This window comes from Acipenser ruthenus, chromosome 1 (genome assembly GCF_902713425.1).
Source record: "Acipenser ruthenus chromosome 1, fAciRut3.2 maternal haplotype, whole genome shotgun sequence".
In the NCBI taxonomy this organism is placed as follows: Eukaryota; Metazoa; Chordata; class Actinopteri; order Acipenseriformes; family Acipenseridae; genus Acipenser; species Acipenser ruthenus.
The window spans coordinates 70,497,861-70,516,845 of record NC_081189.1 but is presented as its reverse complement, the minus strand read 5'-3'; the positions used below and the strand labels follow the sequence as shown (position 1 = coordinate 70,516,845).

General features: G+C 36.6%; 1 protein-coding gene across 5 annotated transcripts in view; it reads left to right on the top strand.

Annotated features, from left to right (window-relative positions):
- The window catches only part of LOC117420647 (lipopolysaccharide-responsive and beige-like anchor protein), a 311,185-nt gene that overhangs the window by 91,979 nt on the left and 200,221 nt on the right, over nucleotides 1–18,985 (top strand). For 4 of the 5 annotated variants that reach the window (XM_059028772.1, XM_034034157.3, XM_034034153.3 and 1 more), the window contains 4 exons: nucleotides 8,257–8,429; nucleotides 10,964–11,042; nucleotides 11,472–11,605; nucleotides 13,882–13,943. In XM_059028772.1, coding sequence (XP_058884755.1) covers nucleotides 8,257–8,429; nucleotides 10,964–11,042; nucleotides 11,472–11,605; nucleotides 13,882–13,943 — 448 coding nt within the window. The remainder of the gene's footprint in view (nucleotides 1–8,256; nucleotides 8,430–10,963; nucleotides 11,043–11,471; nucleotides 11,606–13,881; nucleotides 13,944–18,985) is intronic. The other variant, XM_034034155.3, reaches the window with a different exon arrangement.

The following is an 18,985-nucleotide window of genomic DNA, read 5'->3' as shown; positions in this document are numbered from 1 at the left end:
ATTTATCTGAGGAATGCTTTGTCAGAAATCATAACTCTCCTTAAGGATTATCAACCCTGGCTTGCCAACCTCACTGGAAAGCATAGAGTAACAGCTAAGCAGGAAAAGCCTGCTGGGTCTGCTTGTGCTGGAGCCCTTTTCAAACAACCAGGTTTGTGATTTCATTCCCATGCTGAATCTAATAGAGGGATCCACACAGGCGGCAAGTAGGTGCCAAGGTTTATCTTGATGGCTCTCAAATCTTGTGGGGTACATCAGCTGTTAAGGCTGGGTCTGTTTTCCTATTAAACCCCAGTAGGTTGTGGATTTCAGGCAACACTTAAATAGTAAATAAGGTGGATTACTATCTTATTCTCTTTTGACAATCCTGCATACAGAAGCAAGAAAAACAAATATCTATATTGTGCTGTATTATTTTTCTATGTTCCCAACAGCATACTCAAAATGTATTGTTCATAATTACAACTACTGTTTTGGAGTGACACATAACATATCTTTTATATCTGTGCCATAGGATTGTTCATGACCACAAAGTAGACAGGACCTTGGATTAATGTCCCATCACTACAATACCTCCAAGCAGTATTCTGAGCGTTTGGTTGTTTGTTTGGCACAGTCCTCTACGGAGTCATGCCCTGCAGGACCTGGTGGTCGTTGGCAGTCTCACTTCCATGTATTGACCAGGACCAACCCGTATTAGTGTCTTAAATTGTAGATAAATCCATTGTCATTAAATCTTCAATTCAATACTTGTCAGTATCAATACACCCACATTTGTGAAATGTACAATCTGAGGTATTCAGGGGCACACAGCTTTTTATGTATGTATGGCCTTTTCCCTTACATTTTACAATCTTTGCAATCATTCTACTTGCTTATAATACGAGAAGAGAAATACAAAGAAAAATTAAGTCAATACTGGAGCAACTGAACTGAGAACCAGTCTAATTGTAAACCTCATAAAAAGGTAAGAGGGAGGTGAAAAGTATTTGCCCTAAAATGTGAATAAAGGCTGTTGAACTCTGCCTGTTGTATTCGGCTAAAGTTTAATTCTTCTTGTTTGTTGAATCAGGACGTTTCTGGTTCGCTTGTCGAGACAGTTCTGTTGCAACCATGAAATATTTTACATGGCTACATTTTTTTAAACTGTTTATTCAGCAACATAACAGATGCATTTCAAAATCATTTGTTTTTTGTTCAAAGTCACTTCAATAACCTTACTGCCATGAGACCACGTGTCCAACAGCAAACTCCCAGGATGCACCATGCACCAGTTATATTTGCATAAACTTAAAATAATAATAATAATAATAATAATAATAATAATAATAATAATAATAATAATAATCAGCACAGTGCAGTGGGACTACTAGTAATGTTTTAAAAAAAAGGTAATGGGGGATGATTTTTTTAACCTTGGCTAGCACACATGTCCTACACACCTGTACCCCTTTTTAAATCCACCAGTTGAGGTAGAACCCTTTTGGATTGTTTTCCACTTTAAAATACATTTCCTTGTCTAATTTTAACACTCCTTGGAATAAACTCCTGAGTCCAATACCTATGCCTAATAGTTTCAGTGGAAATGTTTCATTGGACCTAATAGAGTGGGGGAACAAAATTTAGTGCCACCATAACTCAGCCACTGACTCATTGTGTGACCCTGAGCAAGTCACTTCACCTCCTTGTGCTCCGTCTTTCGGGTGAGACGTAATTGTAAGTGACTCTGCAGTTGATGCATAGTTCACACACCCTAGTCTCTGTAAGTCGCCTTGGATAAAGGCGTCTGCTAAATAAACAAATAATAATAATAATAATAACTCAACTTGTTAATATGTTGACATATTTGGTACAGTATCGGTTAACCTTCTAAATAATTAAATGACCAATGGCCAGAATCCAGATGCATTGATGTATTGCTTGGTTGTACGACAAGATTACTTGACGAGTGATTAATTGATACCAGCGTATTGCTTACTGTTACACCAATTTAGAAAAATAATGAGAGCACAGATAGACCCCACCCCAACCTCAAAAAAAACCTCATGGGAGTGGGAGAGGGGGGATTGCGATTGATAAAATTAACAAGCTATTCAAATAAAATCAATGTTGCATTAACGGTAGGAAGTGAAAAAGTTGCCCCCCCCCCCCCACAATTATTATGCCAAATAAATGTTCATGATTGCAGGTCTTTAATGCTGGTGTCTTAAACTTCTCTGTTATGCGCCAATGCTTATTATTATAATATTGTAAAAACACGTTCCTATTGTTAAGTGGAGTTACAAGCATTTTGGAAGTCAAAAGCAAGACCTTCAGCTGGGTTATTTATTATTTTTTTGCAAATGTAAGTATTTAAAGGCCATTATGGGAATTCATATGGGATGCCTTTGTAGCAGGGCCTGCAGATGATATAATTGAGTAAATATCCAGTTGAATGAAGTACATTTAGGCTTATGGGTAATGTTACTAGGTAATTAAAATTAAGCACTGCTCAGGGAGTGCAGAATGCATTGGCGCAAAGATTTACCTAATTAGTAGGATCCTTACATCTTTACGGGTAAAATAATAATAAAAAAAAATACATCATTAAAAATAGCTTTTTATTTAATCTTAATGAGATTTGTTGTTTAGCACTTCATGTACTCTTCTTTTACAGTGAAGAGCAATCTGTTGACATCTGGTTAGGCAGCTTCGCAGCTTTTGTAGGTATCACCACTTGTGTTAAGTACCAACCATTCAGATTAATGTGGTGATTACTGTTAATGCTGATGGAACTGCCTTGTTACTTTTCATGATTTGGACATAAAAAGACAAGTAACTAAATATGTGAATGCAAGAGGTGCCAGTATTACAAAAGTTCTTCTTATTACCTACAAGGCCTTACATGGTCTTGAACCTTCTTACCTTCAACATCTGCTGACCCCATATGTCCCTGGCCATTCACTGAGATCGGAAAATGCTAATCTTCTGACAGTCACTAAAATTTGTTTGAACTTTGTCGGAGCCGGGGCATTAAGTTATATTGCCCCTCGTCTTTGGAACTTGCTCCCGATTCATAGCAGGAATGCAAGCACAATTGAATCTTTTAAATCCTGTTTGAAAACGTATTTGTTTGGGTCTGTTTATTTGTAGCTGGATTATATTTTAGACACAGGCTTTTTGTATTTATTTTGTAAAGCGCCCTGGAATGCTTACATGAAGTGCACTATATAAGTGACATTTGTATTGTCATTTTATTATTATTATTATTATTATTATTATTAATAATAATAATAATAATAATAATAATAATAATAATAATAATAATAATAATAATAATAATAATAATAGGAACTGCCGGGCAGTTTTACGGCTCACAAGCCCAGGTACCAAACACTTAAGCAATTAATGGAAGAAGCAGGATTAGTTCTTGATGTTTGACAAGTTTGAAGTCAGTAACTTCACCAGTTCTTCACAAGAAGATTTTGAATTTTTTTTCCAAAAAATGTCGGGCGGCCATCTTGGTTCACGTACAAACACCATTTTTGAAAAAGTTAATTGTACTGACACAGGCATGATGGTTTTCAGCTTTGGAGTTAATCAAGTAAACCGTTTTTAAACTGAAGTAGTTTTAAATTTAATTTGAAAATTAGGTCCGGCAGCCATCTTGTTTAACAAAACAACTCAATTTTGCCATATTTGTCACCGGGATGATGCCTACCAGGTTGGGAGTAAGTTGGTTAAATGGTTTTCAAGCAGAAGCAGTTTGTTTGGTGTGCGCTTTTTTTAATTTGGTAGCAGCCAGTTTGATAGTAAAATTTATCGCAGCAACTTCGTTGCAAAGTTGAAGTGGGTTTGGTTGCTGATGATATATGCCAAGTGTCAGATCAATCACTTGACCGCTTCCCAAGAAGATTTCGAAGCTTTTTTTAAAAAAAAAAAACCTGTCAGACGGCCATTTTGGTTCAGGTCAACAACACCATTTTTTTAAGAGTGAGTTGTACTGACAGTGACAGAGATGATGCTTGTGAAATTTGGAGTTAGTCAAGTAAACCATTTGTCAACTGAGGCAGTTTTAAATTTAAGATGTAAATGTGCATCTGGCAGCCATACTGCTTTACAAAACAGCACCTTTTTGACATTTGTATTCCATTGTAACTGGGACGATGCCTACCAAGTTTGGAGTTTGTAGGTCAAGCGGCTTTAATAAACGCAGTTTGCTGTTAGGGGCGCGTTTTGGTAAAATTTGTGGCAGCCATTTTGTTAGTAAAATTTATCGCAGCAACTTCTGCTTTGCAAACTTGAAGCGGGTTTGGCTGCTGCTGATGTATGCAAAGTTTGAGATCAATCGGTTCACTGGTTCCCAGGAAGAAGATTTTGAAAGGTTTTTCTGAAAAATGCGTCAGGCCGCCATCTTGTTTGATGCACGAGTGCAATTTTTTTTGCATCTGAACTGTAATCTACACAGGATGATACCTACCAAGTTTCATGTTGATTGGTTACACCGCGTGTGAACAGGAGCAGTTCATGGAAGAAGAATAATAATAAGAAAAATCCTAACAATAACAATAGGCTTCCCAAGCCAGCTTGGAAGCCTAATAATAATAATAATAATAATCATATGCATTTAAAATTATACTGTATTTTCTTATCAGTTTCCTTTAATATATACATTTAGTATTGTTTGTAATAATAATTTATTTTATAAAAAATAATAGTAGTCGTTGGATCATAGGCATTGCTCTCTGTTTCATTTTGTTGTGCTGGCTTGCTGGCATATTATAGAACACTTTCTTTGACAAATCCATAAATGTTTTATATCAGTCTGTAATCAGTCTGCAGGTATGAGCATTCAAGACCCTGAATGCAAGTCACATTTAAGTCTTAATGAAAAAAACACAATAAACGGTTAAATAATTTAATTTCTAGGTGCCGGCAGGGAACACAGTATCACTGTACATTAAAGCATCAGAGTACATCACCTACTATATTACAAATGCAAATGGGGGAAAAAAATATGTACAGTACTTTCAGTTTTGAACGACAGTCATTGCAGTTTATGGTAGCTGGGAAAGGGTAAATTACCTTGAACTTTATTTCAGTCTGCTTTATTGTCCTCGTTTGTTTAATTTGTCCAACATGACTCTGTAACGTTCACAAGCAAAATTAGTGCAAGACAGAAATGTGTTGTTCATTTTAGGTTTGAGTTAGGACTTTGGAGTTTACCCTAGTGGGGTTCCAGTAGTTTTACAGACCATAATAACAGTGAGTAAGTTAGAGAATCAGAGAGCGATGGAGAAACCGCCATTAAGCAGTACATACCTCAGTGTTCCTGTTTCTTGTGCTCCTCCAGATAGTTAGAGAAAGATTTTATATACAGTACTGTGCAAAAGTTTTAGGCAGGTGTGAAAAAATGCTGTAAAGTAAGAATGCTTTCAAAAATAGACATGTTAATAGAGTATATTTATCAATTAACTAAATGCAAAGTGAGTGAACAGAAGAAAAATCTAAATCAAATCCATATTTGGTGTGACCACCCTTTGCCTTCAAAACAGCATCAATTCTTCTAGGTACACTTGCACAAAGTCAGGGATTTTGTAGGCATATAGTCAGGTGTATGATTAAACAATTATACCAAACAGGTGCTAATGGTCATCAATTCAATATGTAGGTTGAAACACAATCATTAACTGAAACAGAAACAGCTGTGTAGGAGGAATAAAACTGGGTGAGGAACAGCCAAACTCAGCTAACAAGGTGAGGTTGCTGAAGACAGTTTACTGTCAAAAGTCATACACCATGGCAAGACTGAGCACAGCAACAAGACACAAGGTAGTTATACTGCATCAGCAAGGTCTCTCCCAGGCAGAAATTTCAAGGCAGACAGGGGTTTCCAGATGTGCTGTCCAAGCTCTTTTGAAGAAGCACAAAGAAACGTGCAACGTTGAGGACCGTAGACGCAGTGGTCGGCCAAGGAAACTTACTGCAGCAGATGAAAGACACATCATGCTTACTTCCCTTTGCAATCGGAAGATGTCCAGCAGTGCCATCAGCTCAGAATTGGCAGAAAACAGTGGGACCCTGGTACACCCATCTACTGTCCGGAGAAGTCTGGTCAGAAGTGGCCTTCATGGAAGACTTGCGGCCAAAAAGCCATACATCCGACGTGGAAACAAGGCCAAGCGACTCAACAATGCACGAAAACACAGGAACTGGGGTGCAGAAAAATGGCAGCAGGTGCTCTGGACTGATGAGTCAAAATGTGAAATATTTGGCTGTAGCAGAAGGCAGTTTGTTCGCCGAAGGGCTGGAGAGCGGTACACGAATGAGTGAGTGTCTGCAGGCAACAGTGAAGCATGGTGGAGGTTCCTTGCAAGTTTGGGGCTGCATTTCTGCAAATGGAGTTGGGGATTTGGTCAGAATTAATGGTCTCCTCAGTGCTGAGAAGTACAGGCAGATACTTATCCATCATGCAATACCATCAGGGAGGCATCTGATTGGTCCCAAATTTATTCTGCAGCATGACAACGACCCCAAACATACAGCGAAAGTCATTAAGAACTATCTTCAGCGTAAAGAAGAACAAGGAGTCCTGGAAGTGATGGTATGGCCCCCACAGAGCCCTGATCTCAACATCATCGAGTCTGTCTGGGATTACATGAAGAGAGAGAAGCAACTGAGGCTGCCTAAATCCACAGAAGAACTGTGGTTCTGTGGTTAGTTCTCCAAGATGTTTGGGCCAACCTACCTGCCGAGTTCCTTCAAAAACTATGTGCAAGTGTACCTAGAAGAATTGATGCTGTTTTGAAGGCAAAGGGTGGTCACACCAAATATTGATTTGATGTAGATTTTTCTTCTGTTCACTCACTTTGCATTTTGTTAATTGATAAATATAAACTATTAACATGTCTATTTTTGAAAGCATTCTTACTTTACAGCATTTTTTCACACCTGCCTAAAACTTTTGCACAGTACTGTGTATGTGTGTATATATATATATATATATATATATATATATATATATATATATATATATATATATATATATATATATATATATATATATATATATAATATATATAAAAATATTATGATATTCATTTTGAAGCCGGACCCGTGTTGATCATTTCAACAAGTACTATACTGGTAATATTATAGTATTACATAGCCTTTCGATTGCGTCTCCATCTTCTGACACATCTCAGATGCCGCAGTTTCTCTTTTCTTAAGCAAACAAAATCACTTTTCTTTTAAAAGCTGCATTAACAAATGTTCATGAAGTGTGCAGCCATTTTAATATACCGGTACTGTACAGAGAGTAATTACTATAGAGGGCAGTACTGTGTAAATTGGTATCCTAACTAAAAACCTTGAATCCAAGTCGCTCCCCCCAAATTTGAACTTTCATTTTGGCTACAAAAGTATGACTTAAATTTGAGTAAATACGATATAGATATATATATATATATATATATATAATATATGTGTATATATATATGTATATATATATGTATATACATGTGTATGTATTTAAAAAAGTACCTGCAGTAGGAGGTAGGAGTCGAATTTCACTAATGAGAATAATATTCTGTATAAAACAGGCGATGCTACGTTCGGTGTGATTCTTTTGTTACATCGCATATCACTGCCTCACATCAGCTGTGACAGAAAGAGACACTTATTGCAAAACGTGATTTTCTATTTATTTTTTTCCTGCACACACTTCCCTGCCCCTCTGTTACCAGGGGAAGCTGGGAAACAATCGGTGTAGAGCACAAACAAACTAAATACTGATAAAAGCCTGGTGTATCAATACAAAAAGTTTACACGCTTTAATCGCAGAAATTAACTGTGATTAATTGACAGCCCTAGTTTTTCTTTTTGTTTTCTACCTTATATAAGGGCTGGACGATAATGAAAGTTTTAATTATTGTTTTTTAGCAACAGATTAATTCAGTTCCTGTCTCACACACTCGGCCTACTTTCACTTGTTGACTGTTTAAAATAAATGTTCTCTCCCATAGCAGAGTAGAGGGGGGCAGTGAATTAAACTAATTCCCTTATACCCAGTTTAATTATGTGGCACTTAACACCCCCTCAGCATCTCTATGGAAAAATCATAGAGGAACAAAACATCTCGGTAGTAGTGGCACTGCCCTTTTTTAGCTTTAGATGACTGTCAGATGATTATCTATTTAATAATTATTGATAATAGCACGACCATCAGCTACTGTTTCAACCTTACCTTGTATTTATTTTCTTTACATTTTGTTTCAGGAGTGTTGTGGTAGCTCCCAAGAAGGCAGGTGGAGCTCCATCTTTGCCTCCTAGTACAGTAACTGCTGCCACACCAGTCCCTGCTACTGCTGCCGCTGCCACCCCAGTTAATAATGTCAGCGTGGTCTCCACATCGGACTCTCCCCAAAGCACAGCAACAGAGCCGGCTGCTGGTGAGTTACTGATGGGTGTAGGAAGGTGCTTCATTTGGTATGTTCATGACATCTCAGATTGAATGTCTAAAAAAGTGCCAATCATCTGTCTTCTCTCCAAATAACTAACAGTCGGGACTGGGACAAAACTGATGAAAGGATCGGATCTCAGATCAAAGCTTACTTGCATCAAGAGGTCCTGGACTCAAAACTTTGTGCCATTACTTTTTGTCGTTGTTAATATGCTTGATGAGGGAAATGATTGTCAATGTGTTACTTGAGAAAATCAGTGTCTAAATACATTATTTGTTCTAACTTTTAGAAATGGTGGGAAACCTGCGGCAAAGTGGTATGCAGTGCGCAGGTATAGAGGTGATGCAATGCGTAAACAGATGAAGAGAAATGCTAGTTCATGATGGCCTATAACATTCTTGTATGTAGCACAGCAAGTTTCCTGCATGATTACCCATGCAGTGTCCTTGGTGCTACAAATACATGCCTGGTTAAACATTGTAGGCAAATGTTATACAAATCAACATTCACAAAACACTTTCATACCCTATTTATTTAAGTATATAAAAAAACAATTGAGGACAGCAGCTGACTGCTAACCAAGCAAAGTATAATTAAACAAACTGCTAATATTGCACACTAATTAACAATCTTTCCCGTTCAACAATGGTTCAGACCCATTCCGCCATAGTTCAGGGATACCCCACTTGTTCTATAACTTTGAATAAACAGGTTCCTAAAGAAGTTGGACTTTTCCTAATGCTCTAGTCACCCGAACGATTGTGTAGCGGTTTTGGACTGCCAAGAATCTTATTAATTTCCTGTAGACCCTTTTGCCTCTTTTCCACTGTACAACCGAGCCATGCCAGGGCCGTACCAAGCCCTCATGGTGCGGTTAAGGGGAGCCTGGGTTGTTTTTCCACTGCAGAGCTGAGCCATGCTACTGACGTCACATGCAACCAAAGACAGTTGTTATTAATTATTGTTATTAATTAACTCAGTTTGCCAAAAGATGCGCAAACAAATGGTGTTCAGAAATTATGGTGTTCAGTGTTTTTTTAATGCCGACATAAACGAACTAGTAAGAGTGAAACATCATGGTGTTTACACCAGAGGATATGCAAGAATGCCAAAACATCCAGACCTTGAATAAAGGTTCTGTATCTAATCTATCCTGATAAGTGTGAAAGAACTGGAACATGTCACAAGTATCAGACATAGTTAAACTTGTACTTTAATGTATGTTTTTTAGGAGAGGCGCTAAAAATAAAATATCAGCATTTAGCCTTTATATGTACACATTTTTGTTGATGTATTTAAATAACATTACTGTATGTAAATTATATGTGGTAATATTAAAACATTAGCAGTCTAACCTACAAGTACTCCATTTTAGCCCGATGTTGCAAATACATAAGTCATGGACAGCAATTAAACTGTATATAGTGAGGTTATATTTACATTCAGTATTTAAAAGGTGGACAAGACACAATGGTATTTATTGCTAAAATTAATAAAATAAGTAGTTGTGACCGTTTTATTATCCTGAGCTGTGCAGGGTTTGGACTCCAAATGTATGTAAACAATGGCCCTCACTGGGGGAACACTAGACAGTTAATCTATTTGCATTTTCTTTCAAGTCCTTGTAAATGTCTGTAAAGCCGTCAGTCTGAAGGAGCCAGTTTATCAGGAAAGAGATTAATAGAGATAAGTCAATTTAGTCCTTCGTGTTTGAAGTGGCTACTTCATTTACACATAGAAGAACTTCCAATGCCACAGACACATGCTCTTGTCTTGCGGTGTTTAGCACTTGTAACACTTTCACTGCAGATGTGTGTTATTTTTTTTTTTTAAACCCGCCATGCGTTGTTACTGATTTTTGGGAGTGTCTGCCTACTGACTTATCTAGACCCTGAAAGTGAAACATTGGAGGTTCTGGAGGAGAAAGTGTGAAAAGACTTTCATCTTTGTATTGACTTTTTTGACGTCTACCAGTAAGGGAACCACTATTGAGGTCAAGCATCCTTCTTTACTGTATTTTATTGATTTCTTATTTAAACGTGTCCGTTAAGGTGACTGCTCACATTTTTATTTATATATATTTTGGGGATTTTAGATTTGTAATATTTTTTAAATTTTGATTTTGTTTTATTTTTGATTGCCTCTGATCAGCAATTCAATCAACTGTTGCTTTTAGTAACAAACTCACTTCCTTGTGGCATTATAACCCACTGTTGGTTGGTTCTCTGAGCCTCAGGGCAATACAATCCATATTTGTGAAAAATATTCATATATCGGCTCAGCTATATTATCCATTGTTAGTTCTATTATAAACTTCATGATTGTGTGTCATATATACAGATGGCCAGTACTGTGCACAGAGACTTGTCATAAGCAAATAGACATCCCAACTATTCACTGCTAACAAGTCGCTGTATATAATGAAAAAATACATATAGCACACACATTCATTTTGCAGTAGCATTGTTTAAAACCATGAACAATCGAGATGTTGTAATAGCATCATTTTGTATTTAATACAGGAAGTGGATCTGCAAGTGCAAATCTACCATCTGTTCCCACAGTGTCCCCAATGACACAAGATTCTGCTTCAAATATGAGGTAATTCAGCTTGGAGTAACGCTTTGTCAATAATTTTATTGAGCACAGTTTTCCAGGATTTCCAAAGAAGTCAAGTTATTGGTGCTTTCTTTCATCTCTTAACACTTATCCTGACCTAAAGATGTCATAATATATTTTCAGTAAGAATAATTAATATTTTAAGTATTAGTAATCAGAGAGAAAATATGCACTCTTAAATGCATTTTACTACAAATTGCATTATTTTTTTAAATCAAATTTTAAAACCCAAACAATCAGATTAAAATATGATGTTTGTCAATTCAATACTGTTCTATTGATAGCTGTTGGTAGCTTTTGGCATTTGTATAAAGAGAGGACTGCTTCATGTTTTGTACATCAAAGTGAAAAATGCTCAAAATCTCTTCAGGTCCTGGGCTGTCTCCTGATTCATCTCCTTAATTTTTGCAGCATTTCTGAAAGGCTTGAACAGACCCTTGAAAAGGCTGCCCCTCTCCTGAGGGAGATATTTGTGGATTTTTCTCCCTTCCTTTCCCGTACCCTTTTGGGCAGCCATGGGCAGGAGCTGCTCATAGAAGGTACAAGTAAGTCTTCCATTTCTTACCCTCACATTGCTGAGGTATTATTGATTAAATGTCATAGTGTAGTGGTTATAAAGCTACTGTTAAACACTAGTGTTTACAATGAGGTGCCTATGGTAGGAATGTAAAACATTTGGTTGTTGCTTACAGTAGTTTCAACCAGTCTGTTAAACACCCCCCTTGAAACAGAAAATGGGGCTCCTCCTTCTTATTCCTGAGATTCCTGTGGATATTGTTTAATACAGTACATATACATGAAATCATTGAATTAAAGACATTTAGACTTGCAAACACACTCCATTCCTGTGATGTGCTCACAACTTCTATGTGTGTAACTTCTACTGTATTACTATTACTTTTCATTTGCACTTTATTGACATTTAAAGTCAAGTTCCATTGCTCCAATATTTTTTTTTTTAATCGTATCAAAATCTTGGCATTATCTGAGCCTGTAGAATCGTAATTGGCTGATTACAAAGAAATCACATCATGAGTTAGTTGACCTTTCAACCAGCATAGTTGAAAGGCCACCACATGCGATTTCTTTGGAATCAGGAAGCACTCAAAAGGAGCTGTCAACTAGGATTCTGGATCATGATAGTGAAAAGTGATCAGCATACAGTATTGGAGCTACAAATCTCAAACTCTCAGAATGGTTGTAAGCATCAGATTTGTACCCGTAAATAAACTAAAACATGATTAAAAACATGTTGCAAGACAGGCAGAGGTGTCCCTCCTATGGATGCTTAAATTACAATGTGGTATGCTTCACATTCTAGTTCTGATAAAAATGCCGCCTTGTCTATTCGTTGATGGTAACCTGAAAATCTAAATTTAGGTGTGGGAATTGCAAATCTAGTTTTAATTTGAAGAAATCTTAAGAAACCTACCTACGTACCCTTTAAATAACCTTATACACTGTCAGACAGTTTCCTGTGTCATAACAGGGGAGAGAAAATAGATGTAATGATGAATAGCTAAAATTGTTCCTGACCTTGCTAGACATGGTTTACAACTTTAATTATTACCAAAGTCTTGTCAGTATTCTCCATTAAATACTATATGGATGTATGCACTGTATGTAACCTTGAATCAAATGTAATAACTGGATAAAGTAGCCTGAATTCACCACTTTGATCACACAATGCAGATCTGAAACGAGTGCAGACCCTTTGATTCTGACAGCCCCACTGGCGGAGCGTATAATCTAAACTCTCATTCATAGGCAAAGGGTAGTCTTGCTTGTAAATGAGCCCTCTGAACTTCACAGGCTGTTTTGGGATCCCTCAACGAAGGCTCTTGCTAATGAATGGGGCAGTTTTCAAGTGTTGGCTCTTAATATTTTGAAAAAACTATAGTAATCAAATGTAAGCCGTAAACCATCTAGAGTATCTTTTTAACTAACTGATTACAGTTCTGCAAAGGTTTTATAGAGAAAGGGGTCATGGGTCAGAGTACTAATAAGAGTGTTTGGGGTGTCTGCTGCCACCAAACAAAATGGAAACTTGATTGATAGCTGGAGGGCTGAAGGGAGAGAGTAACTGAGAAAGCAAAGGTCATGGAGCCATTTCCCCTCTCTGCATATATAATAACCCCCTCGGTCCAAAACCACAAAATGCAGATATGGATCAATAAGACATATGCTCTGCACATTTGTAGCTGTAATACAAGGCAGAAACATGTATTAGTTTACAGTAACATTTTGTTTGTTCATTAAAATATCAATATTTCTGGATCTGCAGATTTAGTCTGGTCTGTTGTTTTTTTTCTTTTTTGCGCTACAATTTTTTTAATGGTAGCTGCATGGAAAAAAAAACACACCGTATATATATTTTTTTCCCCCCCAAGCATGTTTTCCCCTGCTAACCTGTTTTCCCTGTCAGATTTTTTTCAGTGTAGAATAAAAACAGAGGCTTGTCCCTTTTCTTAACCTAGCCTCTGTTACACCAACATAGTTAAGTAATTTCTTCTGTGAAAAAATGTGTGGGTCTTTATAATATGGACAGTATTTTAACTTATAATTATTTATAGGCCAACAATTAAATATAATGCACAAAACGTTATATTACCTTGATTGGCTCTTTTCTCAGGTAAGAAATGCTGTGGAAACTGTTTATATATATATAAAAAAAAATCAACCCTTTTATGATCTACATATCAGCAAAGTAGCCTTGACTTTAGAGTAATTGATTACATTACACTGTGGTAGTTAAGGAACAGAATGGTTGTGCAGAATAGGAGGGTATTGGGTCACCTTCCTTTCTTTCTTGTCGTTTCAGGTTTGGTCTGCATGAAGTCCAGCAGCTCGGTTGTGGAGCTGGTCATGCTGCTGTGTTCTCAGGCAAGTCAATGCTGTACATGACACAAAACAGACCTTTAAAACAACAACAAGCTCTTCATTTTGTTCACTGCTTAATATAGCTTTTCTTTCACGCTGGCAGTAAAGCAACTGAATTACAGCTCTTGAGTTATATGCAGTAAATAAAGAGAGAGAGAGAGAGACTATTACACTGGTTATCTTTCATGGACGCTTTGAAGCCAGCCTTTGCCTGTCAATAAAACCCCACTTATTACTTTAAAATAATGTAAAATAAGATATCTTTAATGAGAGCAATATTGGTCTAGAGGTCAAGGGTTTCGACCCATTTAAACACCTTTGACCTTCATTTGCAGCCCTGATGGTTTACTTGCCTGACAAAAAAGGATAATGCAAAATTAATGATTCTTTGCATCGATTATTTTTTTTTTGTGTCAGTGTTTCCACATTTATTTAGGTAATGCTGATGGATAGTTCATGAATACAAATGAAAGAATCATAGCAGGTGTGAAAAAAAATCCATACTACATGTTGCCAATAAAATGCAATAAGGACAATGGCTACAGGAGATCACACCTAATGGGTGTTACAGTGGAGTCGTTGTAGACATTAGCTATATGGTGGCAAATAATGTACTCCATACAGTATGAATGTAACGTGTGCATATATAATGCACACATTACAAAAATAAAAGTACAAAGGCTCAAAATTGTGAAAAAAATGCTTTTGCCAATGTGTTTTTGGCAGTTTTTTTTATTTTAATGAAAAACACACTTTCCCATTCTTTTCTTCCCCCATTTATCTCACATTTTTCACTGTAGTTATTCTCCAATGGTAATCTATAGAGATTACACATCATCTTTTGTGTTATTTGCTGCATATATTTGGGAAGCTGGGGCACAGGAAAGAACTGAACCTTGGCATCCAGAAGGGAGAATAAATGACATGGTTTAATGCACCTATTTGTCATATCTGTCAGGGTGTTGTTTAATGCTAATCTAATCAAACTGAGAATCTGGCGATGGCCGCTGCTTGAGCCCAAGCTGCAAAGTACTCCAACACAGGAGGCTGAAGTTCCAGTTAAAAAGGGGACAGAAAATATGGTGCTGATTGCTTTAATAAATCACAGAAAATTCTCTCACACCCGATGCAAATGTAATTATATAAGGGGTGGGGGAGGGGGGGGTGGGGGTGGGGTGTGTTCCACCTCAAATAAAAAATGGATAGTGTCTAAATGAGCCCTTATTTATCCAGAGATAAATTACATACAGACTGTTGTGCTGCGATAATTACATTTTATGATTTGCGTTTCGCGTTCTTTGAGTGGATCCGATTAGACGCAGAAGTGATTTATATCACTATGAAGTGAACTTACTTCCAGTACAAGAAGGCTGAAGAGATACGGAACAAGATATCAAGTGGACATGTTGCAGATATGGGGAGGAGACGGGGCTGAGTTTGATTGATTTATTTTTCAAGTAAGATGGGGTGGGATGTGATACTATCTCTCTAAAATTGTAATTAATTTCCTCTGTGAGATGGAGTGCGTCCGATGTCAAAGATCAAGGGATCAGGTCAAAAACTAGTTTTTAATCATGGCAAATATGAGAGATGTATGCACAAAGACGTCAGACTCTCGTTGAGAATTGGATTCTAAACTGTAGTTTGATAGTGCCTGCTGAAAGGATGTGTGGCCTTTTGCAATTAAAGTTCAATTTTGATTATGAACATAAACTGGGGAATGGTATATTTCAGCCCATTCTTGTGCACTGTATTGATTCTTATATCTAACTTCAAATCTCTGGAATAATGATCTTTTCTTAATGCCACTGTCTGAGTGAAGTCTGCTTTGTCAAGTGCAAGCTCTACTAGTTGAATAGTAAAAGAGGGACCAGTGAATTTAAACACTGTATTATTAACACTGTCTGTCTCAGTTCACCATTTCATTTAATAATGAAGCAACCTACTGCTTAATGGCTGTAACAAATAAATGAAAATGATCATGATATTTGTGGCAGGCTGCAAAGAATCAAACATACAGGTTACAATTTGATGCACTGTTAGAAATTTCACATCAGCCTGTACAGCACCTTTGGCTGTACATACGTTGACTTCCCTTGTTAATGAAAGACTGATGGTCAATTCTAACCTGAGTTGTTGGTTTTCTTTAAATAGAAAATATATCAGTCTTGGTTGTGATAGGTTCTACTGTATTGGCATATTATACTATCCTACCAAATCCTGTAAGATACGATACCCTCTATTAATCGGTGGTCCTCTGGCTTGTGTCATTTACACATGCTGCTACCTAGTGAAAGGTATAGATCAGAGGTGGCCAAATCACGGCTCACAAGCTGCATGCAGCTCTCAGGCAGTTGAAGTCCGGCTCATGGTGAAATCCTGGGTGACGCACACTTTGCGGCTTGAATGAACTGAAGAAAAAATAACAAACGAAGAGAGAAAAAGTTAAAATAAACACAAGTTTGTTATTTTTGTTCTCTGTATTCAGTCATGTTAATTATTCTTTCATCTCACCCCTTCTCTCTCTCCTGTTTCTTTGAGCCTGCATGTTCACGGCAAGTATGTTTTGTAACTTGATGACTTTGGACACCACTCGCTGGCGCATGTGTATTTCGACCACCTCGAGGGAAAGCCTGATGTGCAGTTGAAAGTCAGTTTAATTATTTTGAATGAAGTGCTTGTTCGTTTCGTGGAATCAATGACATTGAGCAAACCCTCCACGAGTAATAAATGAAAGTATGAAGCTTTAAGCCAAAATGGAAGGAAGAGTTTGCTTTTACTGAAAACACTGGTAAACCTGTTTCTCATCTGCAACAAATCGCTTACACACTGTAGTCTGAGTACAAAGCGAGCAGCCTCAAACATCATTGTGAAACCAATTGCAACACATTTTCATCTGAATATCCTCCTGGATCAGACGTAATGAGAAACAAGCTGGCCTCTTTAAAAGTATGCTTCAGCAGTCAACAGTTGCTCCTTTTGGCGTTTAGTAAAGAAACTGATTTAACGACTCAAGCAAGCTTTGTAAGGCATGGAATATTGCTCCTGCCAAACGTCCTTATTCAGATAAAATGAATCTTTTTTTTATTTTTATTTTTTATCAGTAATTTTTATTGTCTTGATAGAGAAAAATTACAATGAAGAGAAAACAAAATATATACAAATGAACTGTGTACAAGACAGAACTCAGCAATAAAGGATCTGCTAATTAAATAATAGGGCAGAGAACTTACAAATCAGATCATGAGATATATACTTACGGAACACAAAGATGAAATGAATCTTTTTATACAATTGGAGTGTTGGTGCTAGACTAGAGAATGGATGTTTTAAATGTCATATTGCAGGTCTAAAATTAATATTATATTTACATATCTTACGTCTTGTCATGAGCAGGTACTGTAATCCCTTTCAAAATAAATACAGTGCATTTGTCATCCACAAAGCTCTCCAAAAGTAAATAATACATGCAGCAGTCATACAAAAAAAACACTATTTGTTTAAACCCTGCATTCAGATCTTCAAGAGCTTGTCAAAAAGAATTCTTAGAAGAATGTGTCTGTTTTTGGTGAAATCAGTGCAGTTATCATATTTTGCTCCATAATAACTGAATATATGATTTTTAAAGTGCAGAATACCTGACATTGTTAATTTATAATGCCTTGATATTAATAAAGCAACTACAATCTAGTTTAACAGCTCCCTCTGTGAGAGATGATTATATATACAGTGCCTACACCCACTTTCAAATGTTCACCTTTTGTTGCTTTATAGCCTGGAATTAAAATGCATTAAAATATTTTTATATATATACACATCCTACCCCACAACTTCCAAGTGAAAAGAATATTCTAGAAATTTGTAGAAAATTAATTAAAAATAAAAACTGAAATAGCTTGGTTGGATAAGTGTCCACCCCACTTGTAATAGCAGTCCTAAATTAGCTCAGGTGTAACCAATCGCCTTCAAAATCACACACCAAGTTAAGTGGCCTCCACCTGTGTTAAATTGTAGTGATTCACATGATTTCAGGATAAATTCAGGAGTTCCTGTAAGTTCCCTCTGCTGGGTAGTGCATTTCAAAGCAAAGACTCAACCATGAGCACCAAGGCGGTTTCAAAAGAAAAGTTGTTGAAAGGCACAGATCAAGGGATGGGTATAAAAAAATATCAAAGGCCTTGAATATCCCTTGGACCATGGTCAGAGACTAAAAAATAAAATAGAGCATACCCCATTGAAACACCTTTTCCTTAAACATACGTTGTTTTTTGCAGTTCATTATCTATCCAGTTTAATTCACCGTTCCTGAATTATCAAAAAGATAATTGAATTTAAGATTCTTTAATATTGACTTAATGTACGTTATTATTATTCATTAAATTCACTTGCAATTTGAACCTTAACACCCGTTTTATTGTCTTTTTTATCACAGATAATATCCATGTATTATAAAAATAATAGATGGGCTACAGTGAGTTGAAGGAAAATGATTCCATCTCGGGTTTCTGTGACCGTTTTATAAACTACTCAACCTAACAGTCTAATAGTTTGACATCACACAAACCCTAGATGGAATTATTTTCCTGTAACTCACTGAAGCCCATCTTTTATTCTCTCTCTCTCTCTCTCTCTCTCTCTCTCTCTCTCTCTCGATTGAACTAGTTTTCTATTGAAAATCTACATAGCAAAGTTCATCAGTATCGAAATGGAGTAAGCCCTTTATGTATAGTTTGGGATTTGTGCCTTTTTGTAATATTTTTGATATCTTTTAAAAAATAAATAAATAACAATAATTAAAAAAAAAAATAACAAGAATTCTGTCTTAAAAAAAGTACTGTTTGTTTTGGTTGCTGTTGGTATATCATGTAACATTATATCACAGCACTTTGGGTTTACAGGTAATAATAAGTGTGTCTTCAAAGTGCACTTCTTTATTAGACATGATGAATATCATTTTTGAAAGCATCGTCATACCATTGAAGGCCACTTAAAAAGCTTCTATTTTTGCCTGACCTAATTCAGTCTGACATCTTTTCCAATAACAC